The sequence below is a fragment of the Paramormyrops kingsleyae genome, unplaced genomic scaffold (assembly GCF_048594095.1).
Source record: "Paramormyrops kingsleyae isolate MSU_618 unplaced genomic scaffold, PKINGS_0.4 ups78, whole genome shotgun sequence".
Classification (NCBI taxonomy): domain Eukaryota; kingdom Metazoa; phylum Chordata; class Actinopteri; order Osteoglossiformes; family Mormyridae; genus Paramormyrops; species Paramormyrops kingsleyae.
Window position 1 is genome coordinate 45,277 of NW_027326016.1, and position 16,014 is coordinate 61,290.

The following is a 16,014-nucleotide window of genomic DNA, read 5'->3' on the forward strand; positions in this document are numbered from 1 at the left end:
ATTATATTTCAAGGTAAAGTGTATAGTTAGAGAGCAGGGACAGGTAACAAATGCTATTTTTTCAGTGTTCTAGGTAGTTTTTATTAATGTTTTTAATTATATATCTTAAATTTACAATTAGGTCAATGTACAAGACACTATGCTTAATAATAAAATGTATTTTACAGTTATTTTTTGTGCACATTTATACATGTAATTTCCTGGGGACGGAAATGGCACCCATTCGGTGGAATGGCCCAGATATAAATAGTATGACTATATATTAAATATGCATCATAGATTTTACTACAAAGGACAAACCTACCACTCTGTGGAATTCCTCTTTAATAACACGCAGAGCTTTATGGACAGGGAACTGTACAAACGTGTGTAAGAAGCGTTAAGTACCAGACATACTGTGCGAACGGCTCTACACACAGTTGCCTTTCCTATATGCTCTGCGTCGCCCATATTGTACAAAAAATGCCCTGACGCAAAAAACCGAAGTGCTATGTACAGAATGTTTTCTGTGCTAAGCGCAGACCCGTGGTTTGGGTTTGTGACATTTGGCAATATGCGGTTTCAAGAGATGTTAAGTAAATGAACGATTCTTTTGAAAACTGATAACGTTTTTTCAAATAATCATTAGGAAATGAAAAGACATCAATACGCGGTCTTATAACTCTCTCCCGGCGAAAAAAACCTTGTATAATTTATGCCTCCACGTTCACAGGATCGTCATCAAAAGGGCACGCCATGCTCAGTAACCTTCTGCAACAAACTTACCCTGGAACATAACCTGCTCAGTAGCAGGTTATCTTCAGAGAGTAAGCTGCTATGGTTACGTACATACCCAGAAAGTTAACCTCCGTTTTTGGAACCGAAAGTTGAGGTTATCCACTAACTTACCCTTAAACTTACCCGGGTATGTCACATAACCTGCTTTCTGGAATACCCCCCAGGCCACTGATTTACACCGTGTGCATGTTTGTGTTTACTGTATGAAAGGCACGCGATAAACGTTCTGTCACCTATCAGAACATAGCGTGAATGTCGTTCTTGCTCGTAAAATATGTTTCCACCATAAGTGTCGACAAAGACTTTATCCGTTAAAACTAAACGGAAACGGTTTGTGTCGACATTTAGCGTTAAACAATGTTTCCATCGCCCACTCTTTAGCGTTAGTGTTTTTGCGCATAAAATATCCTGGATGGAAACCTGCCTACTTTAAACTTTACATTTCATAAAATAAAAGTTCATAGTATTTTATGCTACTTTACACTTTGTTACTAATTTGTTGTAAACTAAGTGCAAACACGTTTTTCGAGTTCAAGTACATGATTTCAAGAGTATTTCAAACCAATTAAAACCCGCCGTTCATTGCATTTTAACTTAAGACCGACTGTATCGTACTGGCTAGGTAAACAACAACAATAAAGTTACTACAAACGATGCCTTCCGCCCGTACGCGGATAAGCGAAGTATGGACTACAGAAGGCCGGTCCTAACCACATCATTCCTCCCGCGTGGTCCTTTGATAATACAGAGGCGGGTTTCCTTCTCAGTCCTGTGCGGCACACGTGTGACTCCAGGCTGAACAACCGTGTTGTGACTTACATCTCATCTACCCAATCAGAGTGCGAGTTCGGAATTGACCAAGGGAAGCTGACCAATTAAATTTTAACATGAGCTGCAGTAAAGCTTGGGTGCGCTGCTGTTGTCATGGCCGCAACCTTAGTGCAAAGAAATCTCACTGTTGTTCTTTTCTAAACATGCCAGAATATTAATTAGTTTCTCTGTGTGTTTCTTCTTCTTGCTAAAGAATGGGTGGCGTATGTAGAGAAGTTGTGACCCTGCAGCTGGGACACTATTCAAACTTTGTCGGGACACATTGGTGGAATTTACAGGTTAGTATTTTGCGCATAATATGTCAACTAAGACATCTATTGTGACTTAACATAACAAACATGAATATATCGGTACCGCTGTGTTATTTTACTGGAGTAGCTCAGACTTTTATAGCGTTTTCACATGTTTTCTGAGCAATACCTTGCTAACGGTTTAGCTCAGTCATGCTTTCAGTTTCAACATATATAAAGATGGGGCTTCTCATTTTTATACCTACTTGTGTTTGGTGTACCTAAATCGTTTGTACGGATCCTAACTGCATGCTTTGCATTATTCACATTCATCAGAAATCACATAAGCATCCTGATCATATATGCCTTAAGTTGACCTTAAAAGAAGACGTGTCAGAAATACACGTCCGTAAGCTTTCACATTAGGCCACTTAAAATTAATAAATTGTTTTACATGGCCGCCCGCCTCAATTTTTTGGTGCCGCCTTTTTTTTTTTAATATTTTATATTTTTCAAAAAATCCGTTTTTTTCACCTCAAAAACTGTCAGAGATTGTCAATACGCAGAGATCGTCAATACGCACGTGCGCCATCGTCAATACGCACGTACGTCGTTTGAAATCATCTTGTGTTTCTCTCAAACTGGCTGCCGTAAGTGGAAAAATCTTGAATGTCAGCCTCGGATTTTTCCACTTTTTATTGTTTGCACCGTTGAGAGTTTAAAATGTTGAGACACTGACAGAATAAAGTTTCATTTTCTAGTTTTAGTATATCTCTGTTGCCGTTCGTCTTTTCGCTAAAAATATAAAATATAAAATCCCCTACTCACCAATATTTTAGAAGTTTGAGTCATGTAAAACAATTTATTAATTTTAAGTGGCCTCAGGTGGGCACTTAAATATGTACAATGTCTAATATTGAAAAATTAATTTTGGGTTTAAGGTCTGTAATAAATATAATAATAATAATCATCGTTATTTATATATTTTCATACATGGAATGCAGATCAGAGTGGTTCGCATATGAGATTAAAATAAAACCAAGGACAGAGAAGCAACTACAGTACAGTATACATCAATGAAATTAGAGAAAAATGCAATAAATCTAAGTAAAATAACTAGGTGAAAGTATATAAAAGTTAAATGAACAAAATACAATAAAATATAGAAAACCTAAAGTGAAATTACTGTGCTAGTTGGTAGCATACAGAAGAGGAATAACCAGCATTTTATTAATAACCAATTTCTCTCTGCAACAGGATGCATCTCTGTCCTACGATCCAGATTTAGTGGTGCCCCCAAGTGAGCTACAAAGCGATGTGTTGTTTCGTGAAGGGTTGACGCTAGGGGGTCAGATCACATACACCCCCCGCCTCATTGCCATGGACCTCAAAGGTAATCATTGTTGACAGCTTGCTTCAATAAGACAGAAATAAAGTAATTGTTCATATTTAATGAATTATACCCAAGTATATGGCATTTGAGGTGTGCCTGTTTAATGAGTACACATTGCATGTTGACTGCATCTCTCTCTCTGCTTAGGTAGTCTACAGACTTTACGGCAGGAGGGTATCCTGTATGATACTAGGAAAGAGCGCAAGTCCTCAGCATGGTCAGTCAGTACTACCTCTGTATTCACCTTTGTTGGAGCTATGCATTAAATGTTGTTTTCTATGTATATTACTGAATGTCAGTCTATATAACAGAACCAGCGATGTTGATAGAGATGTATTGCAGTCAAGTGGTAATGCAGTAAAGAATATAGAAATTGTATTGCACATGGGTAGAGTTGTCACGATTATTTGCATAAATTCGATTTATCGATTATATTTTTAAAAACTGGCATTGATTAAAATTTCTCTTCTCTGTTACTTGGAAATATGGTGGAAGGAAGACCGAGCATAGCGGGTGAGGGTCCAAATATATAGAGTGCAAAAATCTCTGCTTCATATAATATGTGAATGAAAATCAAGTCCTTGGAAATAGCTGAGTAATGCATTGCATTATGATGGTATGACAACTACAGTGTTGCTAAGCCATAGCAATTTTTCAGCTCCATTATATGGGACATCTTATGGGACTGCTGTCGTATAAATATGCAGTCCATCACTGACCGAAACATCGCTTTGCTGTGCATGACTGCATATATGCAATTAGCTCACTGATAAACAAATGCTAAGTATATTTTTAATTTACTGCTTTTCCATATATGCAAAAATTCTCTTTGGATTTTTTTGGTTAGCAAAAACAGATGCTAATATAGGTCTTTCGTGAAAGCAAGGTGGCATAAAGCGAATGTTTGTAAAGCGGGAGACACCTGTACAGCCAAGTAGAACTTGCTAGTATCTACCAATTGAGTTTTTCAGATAAGTTGGTGGTGTTGCTGTGAGCTGTGACAACAGGCACAAAGCAGTGTTGGCAGATTACCTGCTTTTACTCAATTTGATCTTTCATTGAAACTTATCATTACTTTTTGTTTTAACCCAGCTGACTATCGTGACTTTTTCAGTGTGACAGCTGCATGTGCATAATATGGCATGTCAGTATTAACATTACACATTTTGCAGGCCTAGTATGAGGGGTGTAATGGTGGCACAGTGGGTAGCACTGTTGCTGCACATTGCTGCTTTGTTTTGTAGAATTTGCATGGTCCCTCTGTCTGTGTGTGGGTTTACACCAGATCCTTTTGGTTTCCTCCCACAGTCAAAAAATATTCAAGTTAAGTGAACCGTTCCAAAATTGACTGTATGAGTGTTTGAGTGACTGTGCACCCTGCAATGGGCTGGTACTCTGCCCAGGGTTGGTTCCTGCCTCGCACCAGTTTCTTGATTAATCGTTGAATTAATTGATATATTACTTGAATATAAACATAATTGATAGTGCCCTGCATGTGGGTGAGGCTGTGTCTGTGAACTGTGTTTTTTAGGGATGGAGAAATGGTGACTTATAAGGAGTGTCCTCCAACAAAGAACTCCTTTCTTCAGGATTTGGACAAACTGGATGTAAGTCTCCAGCTCTCTGCCATTGCATTGTTCACCTTTTTATGGATACATCTGAACACCTCCATCACTTAGACTTCATTCTTGCCCTGTCATGCCTATGCAGTGTCTGTTTGGCTGCAAGCATTCTCAATTGTCTTCTGATCTTTGTCCAGGAGGGGGAGATACTGGCTGAAGCGGATTTCAACATGTCCCAGTTGCCTCAGTGCCCAGGAGGGAATAAACTGTCCCAGAGTGAGGCCTTTTACTAACCACTTTCTTCAAGTCTTTATTGGATATACCTTTATCAATAAACATATAAAGCTAAGTATATTTTGCTTTGCAGGGTCTGTGGCCATGGAGACGGTTAACAGCAGCTTGGACCGTGTTCGGAAAGGGTACCAGATGGAGGGCAGTGTGAGAGTGTGGTCCGACTTCCTGCGCATCCATCTCCACCCACGCACCATTACTGTCATTAATCAGTACAACCATGATGGGTATCTACTCTATTATACTGGCTTTTGTGCTATTTGGTGCTCTTGATGAATACAGAGTGTGTTCTGAGAAATACATAATGTGTTACTGCTCTTTGATGTTCCATCTTGGCAATGAAATATCTACAATGCCAAACAGTATCTGGCCTGCAAACTTAGTGTAGCAAATTGGCTATGTAGTATTACATTACATTTATGGTGTCTTTGAGGGTATGTCCCTGTGTAATCCCATAGAGAATCCCAACGTTTAGAAGCATTTGGCCAAGGGGAGGCACTGCTCCAGGGTTCTTTGCTAGAGGAGCTGGAAGACAAGCTTCACTTCTTTGTGGAGGAGTGTGACTACCTGCAGGTTTTTATCACTGATTTGTCTGTGTTATAACCAGAGAAACCATCTTCATATTTTGGTATGACATTTGCCCGTCTTGCTTCTGCCCCCTCTCTCTGTCTTTCTCTCAGGGGTTTCAGGTACTGTGTGACCTCGCTGATGGCTTTTCAGGCTTAGGGTCAAAGGTCACAGAGATGCTGCGAGATTCCTACGGAAGTCGTGGAATCCTTACATGGGGTGTTGCCCCTGTCGGCTATCCAGATTCTGTGAGTAAGCACAGCTGATGGTGCACGTTTTCTGTGGTGTTCCGCATCTGCCCTAAAGAGAACTAGGCTTGTGTTTCCTCCCATCTCTGTTGCAATGTGTTATTTAACAAACTAATAATGACCTTTTTTTCCAGTGTGGTATGCTGTTTAGCTTTTTTTTCTGCTTATGTATCAGAACCTGATAAAAGATGTGTACCACATGATGAATTATGTCCTGGGCACAGCCAGCCTGGCCAATCACAGTTCCTTCTTCTGCCCTTTGACCCTCAGAGGTGGGCTGGGGCGACGGCCCTTGCCCCCCATTGTATTCCCTCACCTTCAGTATGATGTAAGTCAGATGTCATTACTTGCTGCACTGTCACTCACTAAGCTTGTCCTAAAACCTGTTTATGATTCAGTGGTTGTTTACTAGGATTTTGTGTAATGCCGCAGTTTTAGGAGTTCTGCTGGATGGCTCCTTTGTGCTAAGTCTGTTTTATTCTAACTAATAAACTTTGTACCCTGCCCCATCTGTCCCCTCTCCAGCCCACCTTGTGGTATCACTCCAGTGCCATTCTGGCTCTTGCCCTGGACTCCCTAACTGTGCCCTATCGGCTGAGATATAACAGTGCCCCCATGTGGCAAGTTGCAGACTCATTGGCTGCATGTGGAAGAAAGGTAAGTTCTTGAAACTTCTTCTATCCTTCTAACCCAGGGGTGGCCAATCTTATCCGCAGAGGGCCGGTGTGTATGCGGGTTTTTGGGATAACCTGTAGGTCAGCTGTTCAAACCCAGGTGTGAGGACTCTTCAGCTAGTCAGTCGTCTAATTAGTAATCTAATTAGGGAGTTGCAGTGAAAACCTGCATACACACCGGCCCTTTGCAAATAAGATTAGCCAGCCCTGTTCTAACCACTTAAATGGTTAAGGGTTGTGGGGGTGGGCTGGGGCCTCAGCAACATCGGGCAGAAGGCTGAGGTATAACCTGGATGAGATCCATACCCATTACAGAGAACCTAAACCACCAGTAGCTTAATACCTGGAATAAACCCCCTGTGTACATACAAAGCAGAGGATCTGCACCCCCAAAAAAATTTTGACTAAAAGGAGGTATGCCGTATTACTGACTTACGGCCCAAGCATAGACAACTGGCAACTGAAAATCTATTAAAAAAAGTTTACTTGATTCACTACACTGCTTGTATTTGTGTTTGTTGCATTTACACTTGCTCTCTCCTGGGGCCTCATGTATAACGACGTGCGTAGAATTCACACTAAAACATGGCGTACGGACAAAACTAGGAATGTGCGTAAGCAAGAAAAAATCCAGATGCATAAAACTGTGTGTACGCACAGATCTACGCACATTCCCTTTATAAATCCGAATGAGCGTGAAAGTTAACGTACGTGAACGAGCCCACAGCCACCCCCCCCGACCCGCCCATAATTATGTATATTTGCATATGTAAATCTATATAAATGCCCGCTTTGTTCTATGTTGTTCTTAAACAACAATGGATAAACCACGAGGGAAAAAGAAGTATTTCAGCGAGTGCAAAGTTAAGGTCATGTTAACAGAAATCGAGAAAAGAAAAGTGATATTATTTGGTGGTATAAGTGGCATCAGCAATAAATGAAAGTTTACGGAGTGGCACAGCGTGGCGGAGTCAGTTTAAAATGTTGGTTCCGAAATTCGCACGGTGGCCAAAATTAAAAAGAAGTGGTAGGACATTAAAATCGACGGCGGGAAAAACGAGCGGCTGCTCACCTTAAGACTCTTAACAGCACTGGCGGAGGTAGCGGAATTCCCGGTCTCACACCCTTTGAGCAACTAGTTGCTGCGATGATTGGGGACACACTTTTATCGGGTGAGGGGGACGCCGATGTCATTGCGGGTGATTTTTTCTCGTACCATACTTGTTTGAATTACTTGCATGTTTATGAATAACGTGTAGGGCGCAGATGCGGTGTTACTTTCGTTTATTCTGTTTGTTTATTCTTACAGACAACAGTACAAGAGGTGCCCCCAATACATCAATAGAGTACATTAATAGAGTGAAAGTGCTTTCCATTTACATAAGCAAATTCGTTCACTGAAGGTTATAGCAATGTGCGCGCAGTCGATAGCTTCGACTACGTTGGGAAAACCGGACATCGCTGCAAATTGCGCTTTAATACTTGCCTGTTCAACCACAGTGTAAGGAAATTTTATATATCTGGGTGACAAGCGAATTATGCCGTCCCATATAGCCGGCATGACGCGACTCAGAATTGACTGAGAAATACCCGATCGGTCCGCAAGTTCTCGCTGAAAAGCACCTGTGGCTAAGAACCCGCGAGTGGACAGAACTTGTAAAGGAACAGATAGCCTATAGCGTAATTCCTCATCGTCTGCTTTTGTAATACTGTAATGTTTAGCACACAGCTAAAAAAGGATTGCTGTTGGAAATGTTAATCTTAATCATCATCATTATAAGCTATGTCTTCCAATAACGCAAGAGCTGCCATGGTAGTTGTAATAGTTCGGTCATTTTCTGCACCGTTTTATTGTTACAAATTGATAAAAAAAAATCAGCTGCCGTACATTTGTAAACAACATACAATTAATGTCGGTGTATTTGATAAAGTCCACGTCATGATTGTGAGTCTGACACAGTGAAACTGCAGTAGCACTCTTTTGCCAGTAGGTGCCTCCATTTTGCCAAATCGAGCAGAAACTTGCGTACGCCTTGTCTGGGGTTGCCGTGAGAATGTGCGTGGCGGTACGCCAAGTTTAGTTTTTATACATCTCGACCTGAGCGTGGAAACGGGCGTGCGCAACATTTTTGTGCGTAAGCACCGTTTATACATGAGGCCCCTGGTCTGGTGGAGGATCACTGCTGTATGCATGCTCCAAGCACAATCATCTGTGCCCAAAGGTGAATGTAATATGAACAAAAGGGTCTGCATGCACAACTGTGCATAGACCATAATGGCAAGACCATGTGGGCAGCGTGTGGCTCAGTGGGCTAAGCCTGTGTGCCTGTAATCACAAGGTCACTGGTTCAAACCCAGCACGTCTGTGGGTCCTTGAGCAAGGCCCTTAACCCCCAGCTCCCTGGGCACCGCTATGGGTGGCAGCCCCTCGCGGACAGCTTACTCTTCAAAAAGCCAGTTGAGGGAGGTGTAAAGACAATTTCTCCACGGGGATCAGTAAAGTATCGATTGTTGTTATTATTATTATTATTATTATTATTATTATTATTATTAAGTGGAAAAGTGATGTATTAACTAGGCTTAAAACCAAGGGGCCTCATCTCCTTAGTGTAAGTGGTGCCCCGTTACTTCAAGACACAAGTTGAGGATAACCATGTACACTTCCACCGATGGATAATCAGGAGACATTGAGGATGATGGTCATTCGCAAAAAAATGTTGTTTGTGTATGTGTCTTTCTGATTTCTTTAATATGTACGGTTACTTATATTCTCCATTCACTTCAGACTTGAGTAAGGGAGTAAATCTTTGACCTCAAGCCAATTACATTCGATTGCGATTACTCAGGAAACAACTCAGTACACTGGGAGTCTTTAAATTCTATCACGATTCGTTTTTATAAAATGATTTGATAACGTCATTTCATACAATTTTTAATGTCACTGAACAAAATTTACAAATTACCATGAGAACTTAATGACATACTTTCAATACAAAGAAAGTAGAATCATAGAACATTCACTTTTATTGTTATTGTTAAACAGAGAGAACCCGCCAGTGTAAAGCTGTCAAAAGGCCAGCTACTGAACTGTACAGAAAAAAATTAAACATGCTACCTGTTTTGAGGGTTGGTGAAACTTGCCTGCACAGATGAGAGTAATGGTTATTACATCATTTTTCATACTGTGGAAAACAAAATATTGATCTACAGGCCAAATTTAATAATGAATTATAAACATGTAATGGGCTGGTACTTTGAGACCTCTAAGTGGGGTAAAATCCCTCATCTTCAAATTCAGAAAATGGAGATAATTGGAGATGATATTTTAGTAGCTGTGTCTTAAGCTATGGGGACTTTTTTTGTTATACAAAACAGGTGTTTCCCAAAAATATCATTGTGCAATGAATATCTTAACCATTAGACAGAGCGTTTTGCGTTGCGAAAAGGCAAGTTTCCCAAATGCATCATAAGGTAGAGCTTCCTGGAAGTACATTATTTTTTTAAAACTCACTTATGTGATTTTTTTTAATCAAAGGTAACTTACAGCATGGGGCAAGATTTTCGTCTTGAGGTTCTCTCAACTGATTATGCATTTCTCAAATGGTTTGTCTACTGTAGCACAATAATTTCAATCACCAGCAAAATGAAGCAATTCATTCACAACCATTCATTCATTTAAAAATGCAGATTTCTTCTTAGTCATTTAGTCAATGCCAACAAAAAGTGAAATATTTCAGTGAATACCAAGAGACATACCAGTCAAAATATTTAGTCATGTTGTCAACATGAAAATACACTATGGAAGTATTTTAAAAATTAAAAGTAATCAATTGTTGTTCAATGAACTTCACTATCATTTCTTAATAGCCATACTTATGCTGTAGAAGCCATTACAGTGTTCTGAATATATGGAATGGGAATATATGAGAATTAAGGGGAATAAACTGGAAATTGCAGGTTAGCCTATAATAGAGAACATAAATGTAGTTGGAAAAAACATCTTAACGGCACTATTAGTGATATCATTGTGTAACCAAGTACTTGTGAGTAATTATGTGTGTGTAAAAACAAGCCAAAATAAGCATGTGGATCAAAACTCACTGCTTCTAAGACATATTCTATGTTGTATTATTAATACAGTTTTCTTTGCCGCTGACAGCTCGCATGGATGGGAGAAACATTTGGCCCGACACCAGTTTTTCGGCATTATATGGACATTTTATTTACGCCCACAAGTTAAGCAGATTAGCAGTATCGCAAAAATATTAATGAGATGCGTTTTGAGACACCTAAAACTTAGTAATCTGTATAGACTTGGTGTTTCTTAAAATTTTTCTTTAAATTCACTTAGCAAAGTGCACCACATACTATTGTTCTGGTATACTATGATTTGATATACTTCAGTGTGATATTCACTGTAACGGAGCACACCACTTAATACTGTTTAGGTATACTATGGTTTGGTATACTTTAGTGCGATATGCACTGTAGTGGAGCACACCACATAATCCTGTTTTAGTAATCTATAGTTCAGTTGACTTCAGTGCAATATGCAATTAAGTGGCCATGAGGAAAGGAACAGCCCTGCAGTCACAACATCTTTTAAAAGAGGCAATCTTGTGGATAAATAAGGTAAAAAGATGTCAGTGGTGTGGTAGTACTTTTTGCAGTATAAAGTCTGACACACTTATTAAACATAAGGATAAGCCAAATTTTTACTGATTACTAACTTTTGGCCCTCATTAATACAGTATTTTAGGTGCACTACTAAACTGCTTAACAAGTTGTGGGTGAAAATAAATATCCGTATAGTACCGGAAAGCTGGCGTCTGGCCCTGGTGATTATTACACATGCGTGATGTAATATCGATGCGATATAGCCCAGCCCTAGATGTAATCTTTTAGCGTAATATAAACTGTGATGTTATTGCAGTTTTAAAACATCTTTCTTCTGGACCGTTTGCCCCAGTTTGAGGGTTACATTGTGTGGATCAGCAGCCACAGACTATATAGTACAACAGACACGGGTACTGGGAGCACCACAGAGAATTCCAGAAGTCTTAACACAGGCAGTTGAGAAAGGCTCTAACAGTCAGTCTGTTTCAGGTGGTGGCTGCGTATGGAGCTGTCCCATTTCCCATGATGCAAGGCAGCTGCCTTCCTGATGCTTTGCACAGTTACAGAGACGCACTACCATGGAGACCCCTATCTGCATGTCGCGAGCTGAGCGACAGGTGCTCCTTTGGCCAGTGGGTGACACTTCGTGGTCTGGAGGGACAGAAGCTAGTCAGGTATAGGTTTGTGACGTGTTCATAGGGCCTTGTTAGTGAGTCTCTGTAATCCTGTGACCCATAAACCTGCCTTTACCTCCTCAGTACTCTGACCCCTGGGACACAACCTCCTTCTCCATTACACAGTGCCCGCTGTGGCGAAGAAGTTGTCGCCTCTTATGTGAGCTCTTACTACCCTGCCAGCCCGCTGTGAGTATATACTTTGACACCCACACTGTTCAAATGATCAGCTCCTGAGGCATTTTCCACTGCACCAAGTATCATACTTTTGGTACTAGAAATTGAGTGTTTTACCTTTTCATTGATTTCTGGTCCAGTACCAGTACCAAATCAGTTGGGGTACTTGGTACTTTAGGGTGGGACTTGCAAATGTGTTTGTTGTTGATTGTTTATGTGAATAACCTGCCTTAGAAACAGAAAATATAACTGCTGTCTTGGAAAAGCAAGCAGTTATGGACAGAGAAAACTACTATAAATGGTTTACTTTTTGTTGATCACTACTGTAGAAACTTGTCTTTATAAATATATGCAAACTGTTGGTAACTAAGTTATTTTAGTGTTTTTTAACTACCTTTATGAGACTTTTTTGCAAGTATAAGACTACGAAGCAATTGTTTTATTTAACTTATGTTTCTCAAAAGGCAAGTTGTAAAGTAGCTTAAATTAGTGTGGATTTGCTGAAATAAGAGATTTTAGGTAAAATATTAACTTTTAAATTAAAGACACTTGCATAAGTCATAAATGGTGAAACTTAGATGTTCTCTGTTCAAAAACGGAAGATGTTAAGTTACGACACAAAATTAAGAAATAAAAGCATAGTTGCTCATTACGTTAGCGACTTGCATATTTGGAACCATGCAATTGAATGATTTCGGCTATCTAATTTGCTAACATGAGCTTTTGGTAAATGTGCCCCTGTTCATCTGTAAAATTAATATATTATGAAAATTATTATATGATGGGAAAGTAGTTGGAAGTGACCTGTGTGCTTGGCAACAGTCAGCAGTTGGCTGGTGGGAACTAGGCCCATAAGTGTTTTAATAAATAATCAAGCAAAGTATTATCTGTTGTGGCTCATTATTGTTAACTTATAAATGCTAGTGATGGACTATAAAAGCAATAATATACTCAGCCTGCAGACTCTGACCGAATCACAGCGGTGATATATAGGAGTACAACCACACTCCTTCTCATATGTTATTGCTTAAATATACTACAGCTGCACGAAACTGGAAAAATTACAAGAATTGCAATGTGAATTTTTTGTCATATAGTGATATATATAAAGAAAAAAATAGTTCAAAATTTACCCAAAATAAACTATAGTCAAATACAACAAATTTTGAATATCAATGGAGTCCATCACATAAGTTGGTGGTGTTGCCTTGACTTGTGCTGACCAATCAGAGCTTTTGGTCTCTGTGGAATCCATAATATTTCCATACAGCAGAAGGTGAATGGATTTTAGTGACCAGTCCTTGTTTGCTTTTCTCCTTCCACTCATTTTGCAAAATCTCTCGCAAAAGCATCCATGAATGAAACAGCTCAGACAATGCAGCAGCAGTAAATTTCAAACTTTTTTTCCCCCATATACAGTGGAACACAAACTTAATTTGTTCCAGCTGCATCATCCACTCAGATCACAGAACGCAGGTTTCTTTGTCATTCCATATATAAATAAAGTGACTTACAAACTGTAACATCGTGGGTGCAGCCTTCAATTTACCACCCTACGCAGGCCGGCGTGGAGAACTAATTGATGGACATTGGCTTTGCCCTTGACCATAGTCTACATTTTGCTTTTAGCAAGCAAGCCTACTCTTTCTATAATGTTCGCATGCCTTGGTGGGGCTGAGCAATCAGTTGACCTTGGACCCCCAGAGGTTTTTATTTCCTTATTTGGGAGTTTTTGGATCCTCTCCTCTGTTGTCTTCTTTCTTTCTTTCTCTCTCTCTCCCTCCCTCACCTGTTTCTGCAGTATTCCATCTCAATGGTGTTGTACCATGGCACTACAAAAAATACATTGAAATTAATTGAAGTACTATACTTTTGGTATGTTTTTGAAGCTGAAAGTTATCATTAGCTGAGTCCTCTCTGTTCACTCATGCTTGTTCTCTATGTCTCTCTATTTCTAGTGCTGTGCAGCTCGTGTCCAGCCCCAGTAAACTCACCTCTCCCTTCCCTCAGCTTTTCCACCAAACTCTAAGCCCAAAGGGATTTCTGCAGAGTGAGACCACATCTTCTCCATCTGGTGAGCTCAGGAGAGATCCCCCTCTGTGACAAACTGACTCTTCTGCTGGGTTGTACTGCTGCAGGTCAGCAGTGTCATGAAGCAGAAGCCATATCATTCACTGATTACACATTTCTGCATGTTACAGTATTTTAAAAATACTTTAGAATTAGTGCCATGTCACTTTCTAAATCACCAGTAGAACTGGGACAAGAAAAAGAACTGGAAAATAATAGCCATGCTCCACCAGTCTGGGTATTTAGAATCAGACTGAGTCTGTAAAGGCTTTAGCAAGTGCCAGACCTAGTGTGTTCTTGTTTCTCTTTTGCCCTCTAGTGGTTGCCTCCGTCCCAGTGCTCTCCTCCCTCCAATCTTCTCCAGCTCTGGGGCCCTGGCTGGCTGCATTGCAGCAGGGGGCATGTGCGCTCGATCTTCGCCGCGTGGCTCCCAGCTTCTTGTCCCAGGGGCCTGAGCATGTGGAGATGCAGGAGACCCTGGAACAGCTGATCAACCTTGCCCACTGTTATCACCATGACAACAGTGGGACCTCCTCTGATGATGATGATGATGACTAATTGGAACTATGAGGAACGTCCAATGTGCAGTATGAAGAAATGCCCAGAGGGGTGGAAATATGAGGATATAGAATAGGAGGATCCAGTGAGGATGAAGAACTGGGAGGTGTAAAACAGAGACTGATGGAGGGAATGAGTTTTTTATATGAATTACTGTAAGACTCCTTCAGAGACCTGTGGATGTGTACATAAGTTTTATTAAATGCTCTGAATGCCCTTTCTGATTAAATAGGGCGTTCCATTTTGAGATGTTCATTGGTTTTTAAAGCTTCATGGCCACGCTTCAGCAACATCAATACCAATACATGGACTGCCACACCTGTCACAAGCTCTTTTTTAAAAGCCTCATCATGAGTGAACCACAGCAGCTGGTTTTGTGCTCTCTCTCTCAGAACATGGATGGCATCCTCACCACCCCCTTAGCAGACTACAGGGGCTTGTCAGCAGAGCTAGCAAGGTGGGCATCTCTTGTGATGTGGGACCCCTAGGCACAGTACGTGTTAGATCCGGCAGGCAGTATTGTCTCACTGAATGCTTTTTATTGGCTAAGTGAAATGATGCTAGAGATTGGGAAAAGGTTAAAGCTTTGGAGGTACTGCAGCGGTAATGGTTTGGCACACCATTGTGCAACATTCCTGGACCTTGGAGTTAAGGGCCTTGCTCAGAGGTCCAGTGGCAGCATCAGTGGAGCAGCCCCTGGGATTCGAACCAGTGATACAATCCTTACCCTATGAGCCACACAATCCCCCCTTAAGTTTTAGAGAGTGAGTTCTCAAAATTTAAAATGGAAAAATAGTCAAGTTAAAAACACTAACTTCACTCATCCTGACAACATAGAACATACTACATGTTAGTATATAAACTAGATTTGGTGTTGTCAGAATGGACAGCACTGTATTCCCGGAGAACCCCATCTAATCTGTACCATCTGTTCCAGGCTAAAGAAAGGCTGTGTGGAGATGTATTCTGTCTCACGGTTTATACCCTGACGGTGTTCCATATGCTTAGTGTTTCTGATATGCAACTAGTTCTAACTTCAATCACTGTGAAGACATTCATGGGACACTTGATACAATCACAAGCTTGATCCCACTCCCCTCAAAGTGACTGACAGAACGCCCCATTATTATGAAAAGAAGCATCATGAAATAAAAATCTGTTTCAGAAAACTGTCATTTGTAAACACATCACTGTGAAAAGTTGAACTTTATTGTGAAACATAATTCAAATTACTTAATCATATGTGCATTATGTAAAATGATATTTAATAACTAATGAAAATCACAACATTATGATATACTGTTTAGAGATTATACATAGAAGACATTATGAAATACCTTTTATC

The 16,014-nt window shown here is 40.3% G+C and overlaps 1 protein-coding gene across 3 annotated transcripts; it reads left to right on the forward strand.

Moving 5' to 3' along the window:
- Positions 1 to 1,655: 1,655 nt before the first annotated feature.
- On the forward strand, positions 1,656 to 14,916 carry LOC140586882 (protein misato homolog 1-like). 3 transcript variants are annotated; one of them, XM_072708367.1, is made up of 15 exons: positions 1,656 to 1,886; positions 3,096 to 3,231; positions 3,379 to 3,448; positions 3,727 to 3,744; positions 4,763 to 4,838; positions 4,991 to 5,069; positions 5,161 to 5,311; positions 5,543 to 5,657; positions 5,765 to 5,899; positions 6,075 to 6,227; positions 6,425 to 6,556; positions 11,680 to 11,864; positions 11,949 to 12,053; positions 14,000 to 14,115; positions 14,431 to 14,916. In XM_072708367.1, exons 1-15 carry the CDS (start codon positions 1,803 to 1,805, stop codon positions 14,667 to 14,669), a joined length of 1,794 nt encoding a protein of 597 aa, XP_072564468.1. In that variant the 5' UTR covers positions 1,656 to 1,802; the 3' UTR covers positions 14,670 to 14,916. The 3 variants fall into 3 exon arrangements, with proteins under 3 accessions (XP_072564468.1, XP_072564469.1, XP_072564470.1); XM_072708368.1 differs by lacking the exon at positions 3,727 to 3,744; XM_072708369.1 differs by lacking the exons at positions 1,656 to 1,886; positions 3,096 to 3,231 and having other exon boundaries at positions 3,410 to 3,448; positions 3,731 to 3,744.
- Positions 14,917 to 16,014: the final 1,098 nt, after the last annotated feature.